The sequence below is a fragment of the Terrapene carolina genome, unplaced genomic scaffold, assembly GCF_002925995.2.
Source record: "Terrapene carolina triunguis isolate 2854851 unplaced genomic scaffold, T_m_triunguis-2.0 Scaffold111, whole genome shotgun sequence".
NCBI classification, from domain to species: Eukaryota; Metazoa; Chordata; order Testudines; family Emydidae; genus Terrapene; species Terrapene triunguis.
Genome location: NW_020664462.1, coordinates 7098972 through 7119947, shown reverse-complemented (window position 1 = coordinate 7119947; position 20976 = coordinate 7098972). Strand labels below are relative to the sequence as shown.

General features: G+C 42.8%; 1 protein-coding gene across 6 annotated transcripts in view; it reads left to right on the top strand.

Moving 5' to 3' along the window:
• The window catches only part of ADCYAP1R1 (ADCYAP receptor type I), a 171572-nt gene that overhangs the window by 124784 nt on the left and 25812 nt on the right, over positions 1-20976 (top strand). For all 6 annotated transcript variants that reach the window (XM_026652153.2, XM_026652152.2, XM_024196806.3 and 3 more), the window contains 5 exons: positions 510-642; positions 4155-4308; positions 7993-8053; positions 11896-11965; positions 14713-14804. In XM_026652153.2, coding sequence (XP_026507938.1) covers positions 510-642; positions 4155-4308; positions 7993-8053; positions 11896-11965; positions 14713-14804 — 510 coding nt within the window. The remainder of the gene's footprint in view (positions 1-509; positions 643-4154; positions 4309-7992; positions 8054-11895; positions 11966-14712; positions 14805-20976) is intronic.

Here is a 20976-nt window from a genome sequence, read left to right as displayed (position 1 = left end):
AAAGTTCTATAGGAACCAACTTTCACACCTTTGTACTCGGTGTCCAGGAAAATTAAGCACAGACATTATCAAGGTTCTGATGAGTATCATCTCTTAAACCAAAATTCCCCTCTGTCTAAAAACCTAAACCAACAATGCAAAGATTAAAAACTGAATCCAAATTTTTGGCTAAAATTCAATAAGAGATGCCAGCATTAGAGCAAATGCATTTAAAAATCTTCCATAGACATTAAATATTTTTTTGTCACACAATGCACAGTTAGCCGGTAGAATTCATTGCCACATGATATCATCAAGGCCGTGAGGTCAGTAAGATATTAAAAAATGCTGCGGTCTCCCAGCCCCATGGAAAGCACAGAATACTGTTTCCTGAGTTGCTGGATTGCCTGGGATCACAAATGTTCAAACTCCGGGTATTCAGACATGAAACCACCAGTCTTGATGTTGTATTCTTAAGAGAGAAATCAATCATCCACCCACCACCCCCATTTCCTCTCTCCTCTTTCTAGGAAACTTCACTGCACTCGGAACTTTATTCACATGAACCTCTTTATTTCATTTATTCTACGAGCAATATCCGTCTTCATCAAAGATGGGATTTTGTATGCGGAACAGGAGATTAACCATTGTTTTATATCTACTGTAAGTAGAACCAAAGCTGGAGTCCATTTTTTTTCTCTAATGACAATGATTGTTAAATATTTGTATTAATAGTTGGGTTGGTCCTGCTTTGAGCAGAGGGTTGGACAAGGTGACCTCCTGAGGTCTCTTCCAACCCTAATCTTCTATGATTCTATTGCAGTTGCTCCTGGAAGCGCCATCTGAGATCTGTCCTTCATTGTCCTTGACTCATACAAATGCATAGTAAGAGAGAATCCAAACCTGTATCATGATCAGCTTCCAGTGTAAACAGCACCTAACCCAATAATGTCTTGGTCCATGACTGGGGCTCCTAGGTGCTACAAATAATAACACAAGTAATTTTAATAACAATAAACAGTGAGAGAAAGGGCTGTCATTTAAAAACAGAGTGATGGTGGTTTGCAGACGTCCTGTTACTTCCATGATGTGAGATTTTTTTGGTTGGTTTTGCTTGTTAACGTTATTGTTATTCACACACCCATATGGTGAGTTTGGGATCCGGGGTAAGAGTGTGCTAAGGAGGGAAGGCAGAAGGTGAACAGCTAAAAGGAAAGACAAAGGGAAGAGAATGAGTTCAAGGCAGTCTGAGGGGAAGCAGGAATAAAAGAGAGAGAGGAGCCTGAAGTAAGGCTAAAGTGAACTACGAGGGAGGGAGTTGGAGCAAACAGCCAATCATCACAAGGGAGATGGCTATTAGCCAGGATGGGCAGGGACGGTGTCCCTAGCCTCTGTTTGCCATCAGCTGGGAATGGGCAACAGGGGATGGATCACTTGATGATTACCTGTTCTGTTCATTCCCTCTGGGGCACCTGGCACTGGCCACTGTTGGAAGTGGTCTGTCCCAGTAGGGCCATTCATATGTTCTTATGTCCAGAATTAAGACTAAGAAGCATAGTCTGGTGCCATCAGTAGAGCCGAGAATTCACTGCTGTAGCTCAAGCCTTGCTCCATCCAGGCAGTTTCTCTATTCCCCAAGCCTGGATGGCTAGAAGAGGATGGGGTGGAGGGGCACAAGAGACCAAGTGCCCCTGGATGAGGGATGGGAATCTTTTTTAACACATCTGGGTTGGGGAAAGAAAGAAGATTGTTCTAACAGACACTTAAAAATATCCTAGAACTTCAAACCATGGCTGTAATCAGGACAGGGTGAGCGGGGCAGCTGCCCAGGGCGCAAAGCCACAGGGGCGGAAAAAGATGGGGGGGGGATCCGTAGGGGATGCAAATATGCTTGCTTACCCTAGATGCTAAAATGCCTATTTATGGCTCCGCTTCTCTAGAATACCCCAGTAAAGTTCACTTAGTGAGGATAGCTCTTTTTGCCTCTGCGCAGCAGCATAGGTTCACGCCTAATGCTGGCACTGCAGTGCCATGTTGTAGGAGTGACTGAATGGTGTGTAACAATAAATTACATATATATTTTTTTAAAATATATCAAAACTTTTTTCACCCTCAGGAAAAGTTCAGTTTATTTGGCTCAATTTTATGAGTAACTTTGGAGCTGGTTCTTACTTGATCCAAACCCATCATCATTCTGATGAACATCTAGATGAGTTGCTAAACTGAGGTCGCTCTTGCCCATCCACTTGTGATGTAAAGTCCCATGATTCTTTTCCAAAGGAAGAGACTGTTACTCTACTTTCTTCGTCAGCCTTTTCTTTCTCACTTAAACAGATTCCAACTTCTAAGGGTATGTCTATACTTTGAGCTGGCGGTGTGATTTCCAGCTCAGAGACAAAAAAAAAAAAATTAATGGTGCTTGAACAAAGACTGGGAGTGGATGGGCCATTACACAAAGTAAAACTATTTCCCCATGCTTATTCCCCCCTCCCCCCCTACAGTTCCTCATATCTCCTTGTCAATTGCTGGAAATGGGCCATTTTCATTACCACTACAAACAGTTTTTTTTCTCTCCTGCTGATAAAATCTCACCTTAACTGATCACTCTCCTTATAGTGTGTATGGTAACACCCATTGTTTCATGTTCTCTGTGTGTGTATATATATATCTTCCCACTGTATTTTCCACTACATGCATCCGATGAAGTAGGCTGTAGCCCACGAAAGCTTATGCTCAAATAAATTTGTTAGTCTCTAAGGTGCCACAAGTACTCCTGTTCTTTTTGTGGATACAGACTAACATGGCTGCTACTCTGAAACAGCTCAGAGACACTAGATCAGATTGAATTTGACAAATGGTTTTGGTTGAATTTTTTTTTTTTTTGAGAGATTAAACATTTTGTTTTGACCATTTCATTCTGAAACATTTTGTTTTGACTTGTTGACTCAAAATGGCATTTCAAATTAATTTTTGGCCAATTAAAAAAAAAAGGAAAAAAAAGGAGGGGAAACCACCATAGATGTCCAATTAAAAATGAAATACTCGACCAAAAAAATAACAACATAGTTTTGAAGCCACTGAAAACATTTTGAGTTGACTGAAAGAGTTTTTTTGCATTTTTGATTTGGTGAAAACTTTGTGAAAAAAACAATTTTGGTTCCTATCAAACCAGAATTGTTTTTAAAAAAATTTTGGTTCAGCCCTCCCAAACCGAAAATCCATTAACTCAGTTTCAAAGTTTCCATGAACCTCAAATCACAAGTGATGAGTCCCTCAGATCCTACATTCTGGTGGCTGGATCTTTGGCTGACATAAATGGGTGTAGCGCCATTCAAGTGAATGGAGCTATTCCAGTTCACACTAGCTGAGGATGTGTCCAGGGGATGGAGTGTCAATGGGAGGCAACCAGGTGTCTCCTCCCCAAGCTCCAGGGATGAGCTTCCAGTTTTCAGTGCTATTCTGTGATGTCATTTTGTGAGTGGGTGATGTCGCAGGTTCAATATCATCCTGTTGACATGCAACATTGCAAAGCCAAGTCTGCCCAACCCAATGTCTGTGTAGGGTTCAGCAGAGTTTGACAGAGTAGATTTGTAGTTTTGTCTAAAACTTTTCCCCGTTTGCTTTGTATGGTAAATCACTCAGCTTTCTTCACACTTATCCTCACTTTTCATTTCCTGACACTGAGTGACAGCTTCCACCAAATTGCACCGAAGTAAAATTCTGAACTTTGCACAGTAGGGTGCATCCTTTATGAGCCTCTTAGCAATCTCAGGCCTTTCCACACTTTTACTTCTATTTAATACCCCTCCTTAGATTTCTCTATACAAAACTGGATTCTTTTTCTTACCTGCACTTAAAGCATGGAGGACTATAATTTAGCAATTAGCTGCCATTGTCGGCATGCACCTTACTACTAGTAGAAGTTCTTAAGCTTCCTGAAAGCACTCATAAAATACCACCTGACTGCAAAAATTGGTTTTCTGCCCTTTAGAGCTGCACTCTTTAAGTGGCTTTTAACAGTTTTCATAAACTCTTTAGATGTATGTATTATAAAATAAAAGGCCAGATTGTTTTACTTGTTGTTAGAGGATTTCGGGATCTGTGTCTTGTTCTCGTATCCCCATCCAACAGGGGTGAAACAGCAAAATAACTTTATTTGTGCTTGGTTTTTGTAGGTGGAATGCAAAGCAGTGATGGTCTTTTTCCACTATTGCGTCATGTCCAACTATTTCTGGCTGTTCATTGAGGGATTGTACCTTTTCACCTTACTGGTGGAGACCTTTTTCCCAGAGAGGAGATATTTTTATTGGTACACCATCATCGGCTGGGGTAGGTGGCATTTCTTACATGGGTTTTGTTTATTTTTAACCCTAATGCATGCCAAAGACTTTACTCCCCCTACTTTGTTCTTGAAATGAGGAGTTGACTGAGAGCAAGCGAATGAGTGTAATCAAAGCAGAAGCCACCTGGTATTTTCAGTCACTGACTCCAGGCACTTGCATTTCTATGCTCTTCATGTGTTTGCGTGTACAAGTGTGTGTGACATGTAGTCTAAATGGAGGGCTTCCTTACCTCCCACCCCAAAGCCCCAGCATCATAACCATCTTCCTTGCCCAATTTGAGATGAACTAGACCTCCTTTTGGGAGTCCTCAGCGGTGCTCATAGGCAAGTCATGTGGTTGGCTGTAGAACCATGTAGACCCAAGAGTCTTTCTTTCTGAAGAAAACCAACATGCCTCTTGTAGCACTCCAAGAAGTCAAAAAAGAAGCAAACCAAACAACCCCCACTTCTCCATTGTATGTGGAATAATTGATGTAAGGTTTTTTTCTCCTCCCACTGGTATTACAGATATGAGTATTGCCATTATAAACCAAACTGCTTCTTGTCTCCCAGTCTAGCCAGACCTGCATTAAAATAAGGATGATTTTGCATCACTGGCAAGCATACAGTTTCCTTTAGGGGATTTCTCTTTGCAAGAAGAGTTCTTAATGTTCTTAATAGGAAATTTTCTGCTTATACAAATCAGATATAGCAGCTCTGGCCCATTTCTTGAGGCTTCAGTCATGTCTGAAAGCTGATGGCTGAGTGGAAAGCATGTCTAAGTAAGGCCTGCTTCACAATCCAGGGATGGATAGGTAAATAAGTGCTGGTTATCTTGGAAAGAAACAAACCGTGCTTTAGAGAATCCTGTGATAATATGTATTGTGCTTACTTTGGATGTGAATCTTCTGGGACCGAATTCATCCTTCGCGCATGTTAATCAGACAGTATGTAATTGAAATTTTGGCTAAGAATCCAAGATGCCAGACACAAGAGAAACCATTGATTGCAGCTGCTTGTCTCAGGTTTAATCACATATTCTCAAGGTTAGGCCCAATGTTTTATGTTTTGTAAAACAAGTTCCTTCAAAACTGATCATGGATAGAAATAACTTCTTAGAGTCATTTAAAAAACAGCAAAGAAATCTGAAAACGTTTACAGCTCTGGTTCTTCCGATTTGTATTATTTTAGCACGTACGAGCCCCAGCTGGGTTCAGAGCTCCATTGTGCTAGGCCCCGTATATACACATAAGAGACAGCTCCTGATATGAAGATCGTGCACTCTAAACAGACAAAGAGTAGGAGGGGAAACAGAGTCACAGAATGATGAAGTGAGAAAGCCAGGTATAGAACTCTGGTCTTTGTGATTCTAAACCAGAGCCCTAACCACTCAACAACACTGCTTCTCACCTCATCTGTCATCTAATCTAAAAGAGCAGGGCTCTGTGCCTAGGCGGAGCCCACTGAGTTTAATGAAACTCTTTGCAGGTGTAAAGCTCCATCCCCATAGAGCTGAGTGCAGGATCTTCTAGGCCTATGTCTGTTAGCGCAGCTGAATATAGTGTTAAATATGAGAACAATATAAAACAGCCTACAGACATACTGACCAAGGGATTGTTGGTCTATATAGTTAAAGAACTACCAGTCCATAGTGCAACCCTGTCTCAGGTGAATATTTGATTTCAGGATCATAAGTTCCCCAGAGCAAAAGATGTCCAACACTTCAAGGTGCAGGGGGCTGCATGCATAGGAGTTGAAGGGTGGTCCGTGCTCTGCAGGGCTGAGGCCTTCACCAGTGTTTTGGAGGGCCCCAAGTGCATTGTCAGCACTCAGCATAAAATTAATGACAATTATAAATGTGGATGCTTTTCTGAACTATTCAGTCCTCTGAGCCCTGCAAAACAGGACTGATGATTTCAGGAGAGATCCTCTCTTCTCATGAGATTTCTTGTAATTTCTGCTCTTGATAAGGGAAGAAATTCTCTCTGCAAGAATAGGCCTTTCAGTGGCATTTTGATGCTACTTTTATTCCGACCTTGCCTGGAACCTGGAAGTGCAGAAGCATGCAGGGGAGGAAATGATAAAAGGAGATGACATAACTCTTTTCTGGTGTGCATGTGTGTGTTCTTATTACAGATGGTCCCAGATCAGAACAGCCTTATACAATACGGAAGCAGAGACGTGCACAGGAATTTAAATTTTATCCCTGTTGGAGGGGCACGTTGAACACACACATTATATACATTAAACCATATCAACACATGCACAAACACCATATGCACAGAAATAAACAGCAGTACACTCATCATTTCAACGAAAATCCATGTGTCATGGAGCTAGGTCAATAGATGTATCCACAAGTACTTGGCTACGGTGGGATCACAGAGCTCCTCTGGCCGGAGCAGGGGCAGAGAGCAAGCTCCTCCAGTCCTGGGACTTGAAGAGCTTATGCTCTCACTCCCCTCTGCGGTCCCATGGCTGGAGGAGCTGGCAGCTCCCGCTGTGGCCCCAGGGCCTGCGCCCCTGCTTGCCCCCTGCCCTTGTGCATGCCCCTGTATGGAAGCGATGTTTGGATTACATTTGCAGTCGATACATTGGGCCCGATTCTGATCTCACACCCACTTTTCATTGTTGTAGCTCCACTGACTTTTTTGGAGTAACTTCTGATTTACGCCATTGTAAGGAAGACCCCTTTGATCCACTCATGCTTACGGTTTCATCAGATCTTCATTTTTAATGTAATGTTTTGGTTTGAAATTTTAGAAACATCCATTATACACCCAAGATCCTTGGTCTTTCATAAGCATGAGAATATTAAAATTGGATTCAATTTAACACGTTTTATTTCCTCTCCCCAGAACATTTATTTTTGTTGCTGTTCAATCTCTCTCCATTTTAATTTTTCAGACTATCCGGGTATGTTCTTCTTTAACAGAGCTCTGCTTTGCTCAACCAAATAGGTGTAGAAAGTGGTATTCTCAATTTTAGTAGCTTCAGGACAGGGCCTGAGAAGATTAATTCTACTTATTAACCAATGTGACACCAACTCAGCTTTGCAAAATGTATGAAGCTTACTTGCGGCTGTCAGTCTCACCTCCTGCTAGACCCTAGGGTTGTCTACGTCCTTGTAGTTTCTGTCAGTCCCTCTCCTTAATCTTCCCACCAGGGGTTGAATCTTTCATTTGCCCCATTTCAAAAATACAATGCATGCCATTAAAACTCAACATTTGCCTCTGTGCAGCAGTTGCATACCACAGCATCTCTAAGTATAGGAAGCCTGGCTTATTTCCAGTGTTTTGTGTGGTGATTGAACAATATCAACAGCACAACAATCGAATACTACACCATTCTATGATATTGGCCTAAAACACTATAGACCCCACCATGTCGTCATTTATACTCATGAAACCTCACTGAAGTCAACTCACCCTCTCTGGTGTCAGACTTGAAGGCCTTACTCGCATGCCAAATCCTTACAGAGTAAGGACTTCTAGATTCATTTCAAGAACAATCCTATTGTAAGCTGTAGGGTTTGGGGTCATTCCTAGCAGCATTTTTTTCTTATAAGCCATTGAAACATAAAACCTCCGTGGAGAAAGATTGTGCGTCAAATGGAACTGATGTGCGGTCTGCAAATAAGAGCAATAAATAACAATAAACAAATAACAATTTCTCTCTCTTGTCTTTTGTAGGCACCCCGACAATTTGTGTCACTGTCTGGGCTGTGCTGAGACATCACTTTGATGATATCGGGTAGGTACCATTGGGTGAGAAACCCTCCAGTGACCTCATTTTCAAATGAAGTACAGAAGGGAAGAGGTCTGGTGGCTAGAGCAGGGGAATGTGGGCCAGGAGACCTGGCTTCCGTTCCCTGCTCTGCCACTAACTCATTGTGTAACTTTGGGCAATTTGCTTAGGCTAAACCAATGGTTCTTAACTTGCGGCCCAATCAACACAGAGCTGTGGCCCATGTGACATTCTCAGGGCCATACTGGTAGTATTGGATGTGGCCCACATAACACATAGAGAGCTGCATATGCAGCCCACAATGGTAAATAGGTTGAGAACCATTGGGCTAAACCATTGAGTACCTAAGGTTGGACTCCTAAATACCTATTTAAGCACAGAAGTAGACATGATACGGTGTCCCAAGTTGCTGCCCTTTGAAGCCAGTGGGAATTGCAGGTGCTCAGCATCTCTGAATATTCGATCCCAACTTCACCAAAGATTGGAGATGTTTGGATCTCAGGTTCTGGCTCAGGTCCATCTCTCTTAAATTCCTTCCTAGTGATTCAGTGACTGACTACACATAAAAACCTCTCTCCATGGAGGATTGGGGTTTTTTTTTTATCCAATGTTCTATTTTGATGATAAAACAAATTAAATCACCTATTTCCATGCAAAACAAGCCAGAAATCCCTGTTGTATCATTATGATGATTATAGCACTGGTCCTAAATGCATTAATTTCTTTTAGAAATCCAGATGGTCCCTGGTTTTGGGAGTAAATATCTCACGGGAGGAAAAACCTTTGCTGCTTTCTTTCTTAGAAGTTAATTAACATGCAGCACATTTAGATGGAGTCTAGCTGAGTCTCTCAATGGCTATTTTTTTTTTAAAAAAGATCAGCGAGGTTTGTTCAGGGGTGGGGAGGAAAAGCCAGCAGGAGTCTGAAAACATTTCAGAAATTACGGGGCGGGGAAACCACGGAGAGAAAGGGAAAGGTCTGAAATTTAAAGACACTGACTTCAACTCCTGATTCAGCCCAGTGTAAGTGAGAAGGGAACTGGGTCTCTGGGACTAGATGGAGCTGTCTGTCAATCCAGAGTAATACCACTGAAGGGAATGGAGTTTCACCAGAGCTCAGAATTTGGCATCTTAAAATGGAAAAGGGCCTTCCCCCCGAAAAGAAGAAGTCATGTGGTTCTGGTCTCCACAGCAGCAAGCCACTTGCACCTGTAACAGAGCCTGCCTGGGGAGTGCAGTCTTTAAGTCGATACTTACATGCCCTGCTGTTTTCTCATTGTTTTTCGTATTCTTAAAGTGCTCTTACATCACTGACTCATAAGAAAGGAAAAAGTGGCTGCTGCTTCCACCCCTTCCATTCTGTGGGAGGCACACGGGTTGGGCTAAAGTGGTCTTGGGAAATGCACATTTTCCCCTTGTAATTGCTTATGTTAAAAACCAGCCCATGGGCAGTCAGGTTCAGTGGAAAGTGCAAGAGTCATGCCTAGTGGTCAAAGCAGGAACTGGGACGCAAATCGAGTCCCAGGGCCCAGGCTGCAGTCAGGAACCAGTAGTCATTGCAGGAGTCAGAGCCAGGGCTAAGAGCCAGGCCAAGGGTCAAAACCAGGATTGGAAGCCAGAAGCCACGCCAAGGGTCAGAACCGGAGTCAAGAACCCGGGTCAGGGTGAGGAAGCTGGAGCCGGGAGCAAGCGGAGATAGTTGGGATTGAGCAGGAACCAGGTCGTGGAACAAGGCAATAGCAAGAGCAAGGCGGGAGCACGGCAAGGAGCAGCGGGCACAGGGAGGATCGCAGCTGTGGACATGAATGCATTGAGTGGCTAGAGAGCTGCTGCTGGGCTAACAGCCAGCCAGCTGCTCTTCCTGACCAGTTAGGTGGGACAGTCAGTCAGGTAGCCTGCTCCGAGCCAGCGGCACTTGTTGGGGTGCCAGAAGACAGACTCTGTTCCAGGCCCTGATCCCTGACATCTTATTCCTTTATAGACAAACTCTTAGCCACAAAATGATGCCTATTAACACTGCAAAACTACTTTGAACGATGTCCATATGCTAACCAGACGTGGTCCCTCGCACAAGCCCTCCAGAGCAGGACTAATCTATGCAGGGTCCTGACAAATTCAGTTTTACAGATCCTGGCTGAAATGTTCACAAGTGCCTGCGTGGCTTAAGGGCACAAGAATCGTTGACTTTCAGTGGGACTCTTGCTCCTAAGTCACTTAGGCGCTTTTGAAAATTCCATTCACTGTGTATGTCAGGGGGAAAAATACAGGCCATTGTTTGTGCCTGACCCATTAGACCCTGCCCTAGAATTTCACCTCACATATATATATATACTTTTCCTGTCTTAGACAACTTATGGAGTGGTTCATTTGTGGGTATGAGTCAGGACTGATGGGGAAATTTCAGATCTGTGCACCACATACACATGTGACATACACATGGAAGATGGAATCTGGCTCATAAACATTTCATCTACTCCCACACACGTACACACAACAAAGGGACCATAGCTTTTAACGTACGGGTTTCTACTCTCCTCCTCCACCCCCTCCGCAATGTTTTGCAGGCAGGCATTTGAAGTACATAAAAGGTAAAGATAAACTTTCACAGTATTAACATTTTGTTCTTCTGAGTTCTTTTCACGGTTGGTTAGAATCCGACAGCACATCACTAGAACCAGGATTTACAGTTGTTATTCCCAGGGCCGGCTCTACCATTATTGCCACCCCAAGCAAAAAAAAAAAAAAAAAAAAAAAAAAAAGCCAAAGCACCAAAAAAAATGCCGCCTGGACTGTGCCACCCCAAGGCTGGCCGGAATGCCGCCCCTTAGCATGTGCCGCCCCAGGCACGTTCTTGCTCCGCTGGTGCCTGGAGCTGGCCCTGGTTATTCCAATGGAGAGGAAAGCTCACAACTTCAAGTGCAAAGCATTTTATGATGCCTGACGGTGCTAGGAAAAATAAATCCCAATGGGTCGCCATGCTTGGTTTGTTTTAAAATTAAAAACGTTCATCAAAAGCTGGGCAGGGGAGAAAGGTCAGATGCATGTACAAGAGAAAAAAGTTTGCACTATTTGCCCAATTCTAGAAACATGTCCGAGGCCTGAAAACCCAAACTTTCAGTTGACCAATGTAGCCCTCAAATGAGTGTCTGTATGTAGTCCTCATGCAGCTCCATAGGAGTCAATTGTGCATATGAAGGCAGAATGGAGATCCAATGGGCAGACATTTGCTTTAATGATGGATTGCTGCAGAGGACAGTACAACAGTTAAAATACGAACTGACCTAAACCTTTGCCCAAAATTCAGTCTGAACCGTCTCAAATAACACTTTGCTCTTCTGCACAGTAAACCTCAAAACACCCCCTTGAGCTAGTTAAGTGCTTGAATACCCGTTTTGCAGACAGATGGACTGATGCACACAGGCACTTGGGGCTAGATTTTCAAAGGTGCCTAAGGGCGCAGGTCAGTGGCTAGCAGGATTTCCGGCAGTGCCTAAACAGGTGAAGCACCTAACTGTGATTGATTTAAATGGGAGTTAGGTGCCTAACTCACTTAAATCTCAAGAGACACCTCTTTGCATATTAGGGTGCCTAAATACCTTTGAACATCTGGCCCCAGGTGATGTGGTTAAGGCTGCATAGGGAAGTCAGTGTCAGAGACAGGACTGGGAACTCTTATTTCTTGACTCAAAGTCTTGTGCTTTAGTTGCATGTCGTTCCTTTCCTTCTTGTGACAAAGTTCCAATAGAAGAAAATATCAATGTACTGGTGTGCCTGGTGGTCTCTTTATCTCTCTCTCTCTCTCTCTCTCTTTCTTCCCCTGAATCCCCCTTTATTTTTTAATTATTTTAGCTGCTGGGACATGAATGATAACACTGCCCTGTGGTGGGTGATAAAGGGCCCCGTGGTTGGATCAATAATGGTAAGTAACATATGTAAGAGATATCTCTTCATGGCTATCCATATGAGCTAAAACTGAATTAAAGCCAATGACTCTACAGGTTGTCACGTAGCAGAGGGCGAGGCTGGCTAGAAGTGGCTCTGCCCTAAGCAAATTGGAAAATACCTGCTATTATGTAACACGCATGTACCCAGGTATTACTGCTCCCAGGGTTGACAGACACCTTTAGCATGAAGGACCTCTTTCTGGCTCTGGATAGTAAATCATGCACATCGTCTATGGAAGTGATTAATCACTGGAATAAGCTACCAAGGGAAGTGGTGGATTCTCTGTCTTCTGGATGGCTTTCTGGAAGACGTGTTTTAGTCAAACACAAGTTATTGGGCTCAATACAGGAATAACTGGAGGAAATTATCTGGCCTGTGTTACACAGGAGGTCAGACTAGATGATCGTAGTTCTCCCGTCTGTCCTTAAGTGCTGTAAACCACGAGTTGAGGACTTCAGTAACTCAGACATAGGTCAGGGGGTTGTTACAGGAGTGGGTGGGTGAGATTCTGTGGCCTGCGTTGTGCAGCAGGTCAGACTAGATGATCATAATGGTCCCTTCTGACCTTAAAGTCTATGAGTCTATGAGTCAATGGAAGTTCTAGGTGGGGCATCAGGATGACCCTGTCCTAGGCAGTGAATATTTGCTGTCATAGGCCCACCAGGCTTGCTTTGCCTCTATCAGTTGTACAATCAGGTGCCCACATGCAAAATGGGAAATGACTGCCCAGGAAGGAGTACTGCAGAAAGGGATCTGGGGGTCATAGTGGATCACAAGCTAAATATGAGTCAACAGTATAACACTGTTGCAAAAAAAGCAAACATCCTTCTGGGATGCATTAGCAGGAGTACTGTAAGCAAGACACGTGAAGTAATTCTTACACTCTACTCCGCGCTGATTAGGCCTCAGCTGGAGTATTGTGTCCAGTTCTGGGTGCCACATTTCAGGAAAGATGTGGACAAATTGGAGAAAGTTGAGAGAAGAGCAACAAAAATGATTAAAGGTCTAGAATACATGACCTATGAGGGAAGATTGAAAAAAAAAACAGGTTTGTTTAGTCTGGAAAAGAGAAGACTGAGTGGGGACATGATAACAGTTTTCATTTACATAAAAGGTTGTTACAAGAAGGAGGGAGAAGAATTGTTCTTCGTAACCTCTGAGGATAGGACAAGCAATGGGCTTAAATTGCAGCAAGGAAGGTTTAGGTTGGACTTTGGGAAAAACTTCCTAAGTGTCAGGGTAGTTAAGCACTGGAATAAATTGCCTAGGGAGGTTGTAGAATCTCCATCATTGGAGATTTTTAAGAGCAGGTTAGATCAACACCTGTCAGGGATGGTCTAGATAATACTTAGTCCTACCATGAGTGCAGGGGGCCGGACTAGATGACCTCTCGAGGTCCCTTCCAGTCCTATGATTCTATAGTAGAGCCATACTGGTTATAAGGCTTAGTTATGTGGGCGCAGATGCAGAGGCTAAAATGGATTCAGAAAATAATAATGCAACAATTGCAGGTAGAGGAGCGTAAAATGAAATCATTCGGCTCCTGCAATTCCCGGTGACAGATCACTAAGGGGGATTCACCCTAGAGGATACGTAGGTGATGGTATTTCCACCCCCTTCCCTTGGGGTTTTCAGTGAAGGGAAAGCTACAAATTATGTCTGGGGCTCTGATGGTAGATGCTCCTGAGGGGATGCCCTGAGCAGAGCTGTTTGCAATTTTTTACTTTTTTTTATAATCAACAATGCAGCAGCATTAAAATCAAAATGTTTTTTTGAAAACATCTCCATATGGATGAAACGTTTGATTTTTGTCTGGAAAAAAGAATTTCAGAGCCCAGGGACCGTGTTAGCTTTTGTTTCCGCGGGTTTTTTAAATCAAAAAATTGACATTTTTAACAGAAACCAAATGGGATTTTTTTTTTTTTTACCACTTCTAGTGTTCGGTCAGGGCATTCCCCAGCTGCAGTAGCCAAGGCCCCTCACTAGTCCGCGCTGCCCGCTCTTTGGGTACTTCAAACCCTCCTTCTGTCTGTCCTTCTGTAGAGGAGGTTGCAACCATTTTATTCCACCACACCTGCTCCCTTTTGGGGACATTATTCCACCACAGCCCCTTCCCTCCCCTCCCCGCCTGCATGGATCTGTGAGCTGAATCCAGCCTCAGGGCTGCAAGGAGCAATACGGCAAAGCCACCTGCCTTACCCTCACTCAGTAAGAGAACAAATCAGCTCTTCCTTCACATGTAGCCTGATTCCGAGAGGTGCTGAGTGCATGAAGTCAGTGGGAGTTGAAGGTACTCAGTACCTCTCAGGACTAAACTCTGGCCAACCAAGTACAGGCGTTCAAGGATCTGTTTCCCTTGCTGTTTTTGATAATGACAAATGCTGAAAACTGTTTACGTAAGCCTCTCATTAACTGTTGCTGGCAAAGGCATGCTCAGGCACGCAAGGGAGTCTGTGCCCACAAAATCTGGGCTTAGGGCAATAGAGAAAGTGGGAATGCTGCCTCCAGGGCATATTGTCCCGCTATTAGTCATGACCCTGCAAGGTCCCCTCTCCACAGAGGTTCTTCAGAGTTCCAGCTCTACAGATTTGGGAGGAGTGAGGCAACGGGGGCCAGCGGGTCAGACACTCTTTGTCATATTAAGAGAAATACAGCATGGCTAATAGCATTCTCCCCATAAGCCAGGATTGCTTTTCACTTCTCTTTTTCTTCTCTTCCCAGATAAACTTTGTTCTTTTCATTGGCATAATCGTTATCCTTGTGCAGAAACTCCAGTCGCCTGATATTGGGGGCAACGAATCCAGCATTTACTTGTAAGTACAATGGCTGTCAAATAAGCAGTAATTAATTCCGATCTCTAATATACACATAGGAAAAACACCCTCAATAGAATTCAATTGACTTGTTTGGCTGTGTCATAGAGTCTATTAATGATTTTTTTTTTAATCCATCAGCCACTAAAATACTTTTTTTAGTGCCACCTTTGATCTCTCTTTAAAGCTCTTAGAAAATAATTTTAAATGCTATATATATATTTTAAAAAAGGATTATGCTCAGATCAGTTATTTGGAAATTAACATACTGTCCAGGCTTCGAGGATTATTATATTTATGGGACAGTTTGCTGTGCTTCATATGTTCCAAGGACCTGATCCAGAGTCCACTGAATTCAATGAGAGTCATTCTGTTAACTTCAGTGGACTTTATCAGATTCTAAGTTACGAAGTCCTTGTGAAGTTACATATATTCCCATTTTTGGATGGTAATTTTGAATCCATTCAACATAAACTAAACAATCGTTATTGTTCTTTAAACTGCTTCAAAGCTCACAACTAATCTTAAATATTTCCATGTGAGGTTTTAAATCAGAGCTTGTTTTCCTTTTGCCCTTTAATTTTTGTTTTCAAAACATATATCCTGTCCATTAGCTCCTACTTCTTCCTCCTCCTGGAGAGCTGTTGTTAACATTGATTTGGCTGTAAATCCCCATGTCTGGTTTGTCTCCCATTAGAATGATTTTTGTTTTTCTTTTAAATACTTATGGAATGTTGAAAGGAAAAAAAAATAGCTACAACATGTCTGGTGCTCCCCCCGGTTTCCTGCCTAAGGACTAAGCAGGTTTCCCTTGCACCTTTCCAAAGTCCAAGCATTTTGTGCACGCGAAAACCCTGATTATTAGTCTGGCTTCTCTGCTTAGCACTGAAAAATCCAATTTAACAGGTTACAGGAGGAGATTTCTTAGCATGTAGGATTATGTTTAAAATTTCTATCTAATGCCTCCACTGTACCTTTGATAGCTACAACTGCAGCACGTTTGCACAGCCCAATGCAAAAGTTCTTACTTACACAAAAATCCCATTGAGGTCTGTAGTGTAGTAAGCAGTTCATTTTGTCACTGTTAAGTCCTGGACAGAGCATAGAGAGATCCTGTGTAGTGACCATTTTTAAGCTAATTTAGAAGATAGAACTTCAGGATCTTTGTCTCTGTTCAGCATCCTAAATAATTCTCTTTGCTTTCATTGCTATGGAGGCTTGTGTCTGTGACAAAACACTGCAAAATCAATATTTGCCTAAGTAAGCATTAGGAGGTCTGGTCACTACAGGAACCCATAGTTCATTGTGTGAATTGCATTGACTCATTGATGAAGATCAGTTTTTTTCTCCTATCCTATTATGTTTGCATGAAATGGTGGCGTTTCTGTAGATCACTTTCTCCTTTTGGTCTTCCCTAAATGGAACATCCATTTAATTAAGGTGTTTCACTCAAAGCTGAAAGCTTTATACCCTCAGACCTAAAGAATGCTTTAAATACATTCTGCGGATACACACTGCTGAGACTTACCACTCAGGAGAAACTGTAGTGGCTAGGTTAGCCGTCTTACCCGCATGGTTTGCCCAATCCAGTGCATGAAGACTTCCCATGTAATTGCTTGCAGGAAATCCCCACTGCATCTTAAATGGCAATCTAGATGTGCAGAGCCATTTCTTCCTATGAATAGTGAAGTGCATGTTTGCTGCACATCTATTACATATGAGGCAAAGCATGCCATAAATTCAAATGATTACAATAGGCTATGAAGCATCCTTGCTATTTTTTAGTCAATATGGTTACTAGGTTTCACTGATATTTTTCCTATGTGTATAGTTGGCAACCAGAACAAGAAAACATCATATTTTCTGTTTCATTCGCTGCCATTATTTTTTCATATTTGTTTGCAACTTTATAAATGGACATGTATAAATATATCCTTCATTTATGTACATGTTATGAAGTGGAGTGTTGTTTATCCAAACAGATTTAACAGTAGCAAATGCGTGTAGAAGTGATGCAAGAAATAAAAAATGTATGCATAGATATACACAGGCAGATATAGTATATATATACACTGCATACTGTATACAAATCTGTTGTTACATCAGAGGTATGGTTATGTTACCATATTAAAACTTCCATGGAATTTATCCTAGAGCCCATAATGAATATCTGCCCTGCCCTGTTCTGTTATCTCAGACTAACAAATGTTTAGTTTGCCCATTTCTTTAACCAGACAAAAAATGAAACACTTCCACCCATGTCTGCAGTAGTCTGAACACACCTCATATCAACAAACATGCTAAAAGCAGTTTGTCTGGGTTTTATCTTTTTGTTCTAATGTACCATTTTGAAAAAAGCACTGTGGAATTCAGTACTGGCCGGCTAAATGAGAAAAAAAGACAAGGAAGCTCATTCTGTATCCCAGCTGTGAATCCACAGACATGATTCACATGGACGAAAAAATAAATGTTCATATTGTTGAATACTGGTTGGAAAAAACACTTCGGGTGAAATCCTGGCCCACTGACCCCAATAGGCGTTTTGGTATAGGGCCAAGAATTGGGGCCAGAATTTCATCCTTTATTATTAAAATGAGACAAGCCATCAAAATTCCCACTCAGACAGTCCCATTGGGGTCAACTCAGTACTCAAGCCCCGGTTCAGCAAAGCACTTAAGCACACATTAACTTGTTCAGCAAAGGAGTTAAACGTGTGGCTGAGTCCCATTGACTTCAGTGGGGTATAAGCACATGTTTAAAATTAAGCACCTGCTCAAATGTTTTGTTGAATCAGGGCATTAATAAACTGGAGGTTCACAAGTATATCTATGGGCAGAATTTGGCTTATTCAGTTCAGTGGAACTACTTATGTTACTGCTATTGCTCATGTGAATAAGGTGAACAAGATTTAGCCTCTGTGTTGCCCTAAAAAGATCACTGTGAATATGTTGATACACACACACACACACACACACACACACAGAGGCAGAGAGAGAGAAAAAGAAATATCATACAGTACTTTAGGATAAGTTAATTCATACATTTCCATATTAAAGAGCATGTGTATCTTTTTTATAAAGACAAATACTCTTTTCACCCATATGGGACAAAAAAAAATTGTATCCCTACTTTATATTCATCCATTAGGATAATTTTATATGTTGGATTTATTTGAGATGATACAGTATATGACCCATATATAACTTAATATGTAAATGGTTCCTTATATATTAAAGTCCATACACATGAAATATGATATACTATCTATGTATATGAAACACACATGCCCTTTCCACATGGGTAAACATGCCTGTAACTCAAGAAGAATTCTAAAAAGCTGGTTACTGGCTTTAAGAGGAAATTTTATATTCCTATTATCTATATTGTATCTTCGCATATGAGGGTCATTTTATCAGCTAGCTTACGAGTTTGCTTTTGCTTTTCTTTTTTAAATCCTGTTTCCTAGACACTATGGGCTAGATTCACAAAAGGACATAGGTGCCTAAATCCGAGAATCAGACTCGACTGGGGTTCAAAAACCCTCTGCTCAGCTGCCGCCTGTAGGTGCCAAAAAGCCTAAAAGCACTCAGCACCTAAATTTTTGCCGTAGATATTCCTTAGGCACCTATGTTTCTGCCTCTGAGCATGCACACTGCAGCCTTGTGCCAGTCATCCAGACACCTAAGCCCCAGTGTGATTCATGAACTGGGAAAGATAGGCGTTCCTTCATCTAACTTGCTGTGGGGCCTGATCCGGTAAGGGCGCCTACAGAGGAGTTCCCAACAAAATGGTGGGGGGAGAAGCACAAGGACCTCCCTCAGAACTTTAGGACAGTAGTTAGAGCACTCACCTGGGATGCTGGAGACACCCAATTCAAGTCCCCCCACCGCGTGATTTGGAGAAGGGTTTGAACAGGCATCTGCCACCTCTCCGTTGGATGCTGTATCCACTGGGCTGTGGGATATTTTGATGCAGGGCTGCCTCAGTCTCTCCTGTCGAAGCTGTTCCATTGTGGTAAGTCATTACAGAAAGGTATTGGCATAGGATCCTGAGTCTCCCAGCTCCTGGGTGAGTGCACCAACCACCAGGCTACAGACTCATTCTCATACTTTTCCTTGCTCTCTCTCTCTCTGGCCCAATGATCCTTTCCTTATTTATCCCCAATGGAACAGCTTCCAAAGGAGAGACTGAGAGAACTCCACATCAGAATATCCTCTAGCCCAGTGACTGGGTCGCTCACCTGAGATGGTAGATCCCTATTTCTCCATAAGGTGGAAGGGGAACTTGAACCCACATCCCAGGGGAGTGCTCTAACCACTGGGCTAAAAGTTGTAAGTAGGGCTGTCGATTAATTGCAGTTAACTCACGCGATTAACTCAAACAAATGAATCACAATTAAAAAATGAATCACAATTAATCACACTGTTAAACAATAGAATACCAAGTGAAATTTATTAAATATTTTGGGATGTTTTTCTATATTTTCAAATATATTGATTTCAATGACAACACAGAATAGAACGTGCACAGTGCTCACTTTATATTATTATTATTACAAATATTTGCACTGTAAAAAGGATAAACAAAGACATAGTATTTTTCAGTTCACCTTATACAAGTACTGTAGTGCAATCTCTTTATTGTGAAAGTGCAACTTACAAATGTAGATTTTTTTTTGTTAAAAAAAAACAATGTAAAACTTTAGAGCCTATAAGTCCACTCAGTCCTACTTTTTGTCGCTACGACAAACAAGTTGGTTTACATTTATGGGACATAATGCTGACCACTTCTTATTTACAATGTCACCTGAAAGGGAGAACAGGCCTTTGCATGGCACTTTTATAGCCGGCATTACAAGATATTTACATGCCAGATATGATAAACATAAACCTCTACCCCGATAGAACGCGACCCGATATAACACGAATTTGGACAGAATGCGGTAAAGCAGCGCTCCGGGGGCGCGGGGCTGCGCACTCCGGTGGATCAAAGCAAGTTCGATATAACGTGGTTTCACCTATAACGCGGTAAGATTTTTTGGCTCCCGAGGACAGCGTTATATCGGGGTAGAGGTGTATGAATCACAGTCCATATCATGGTAAACAGTCTCCTGGGAGTGACCCCTTTAGTGGGCCAGGACCTAAGGACCCACAAAGTTCCACAGGGGCAGGCCCCTGGCCTCCAAGCCTGGCCCGTCAGCACCAGAGATTCCTGTCTCTCACTGTGACTGCCTGCAGCGAATCCAGCCAAGCCACATTTCTGTGGGAGGCTTGAACTGGGTCCCTCTAAACCACAGTGCTCTAAGGGAGTATTTACAGTGCGTTGGCAGCCTTTTCAAAGCAATGTAACCATTTACTAGGCACCTGGCACACAGACTATGAAAGTCCTTTGGTTACCATAGAGAAATTAAGGTTAAAGCGTAGTCCATGCTGGTTAGCCCAGGCCCCTGGCCAAGCTGGAATGAACCCCATGTTCGGGCTCTGCCTCTCTCACTCTCAATCTGACCCCCTTAGTCCGTTCCCAGGTGAGAAAGCCCAGACTCCTTCCAGAAGGCAACCCTCTATCCCCCAACCTCATACCTTCCAGTCCTTTGCTCTCAAGCTGGGGGTCTTTGCTCAGCTTCCCTGCTGAGAAGTGGGGAAATCCATCTCCCTCTGGGTTCTTGGTTGCTAGGTGTCAATGTTCTGGTGACTGGGTTCTCCATTGTTGTCGTGGATTTTCCACTGATGTGGGGCTGGCTTCGGACAGTCTTTTTTAATGACTCATTCAGAATCAGGTAGCTAGGCAACATGCATTGCTATGTCTCTTAGCCTGCCCTGAGAGCAAACTTGGTCATTTTCCCCTCACTGGGTAGCCACGCAAAATATAGGGGAAACTGAGGCACACATAGGCTTCATAAAAATATTACAGCAAATTCTCATTTTGTCACTGTGGCTAAGCCCAGGAGAGCATTTTCAGCTGAGAATCACAAGCAGAGGGAGGTGCCTCCCTGCTGCCCGGACTTAAGCACCTACCCCCAAAAGAGGGCTGGCTTGGCACCTCCCAGTGTACACCTACACTACACACTAAGCCTAAGCTCTGACACAGATTTGTGCACAAACCCCCCTTCCATCCACACAGAAAACAGTCTGCTTCAGAGCATCAGGCACTCAGGATCAGGGTCCTAGGACCC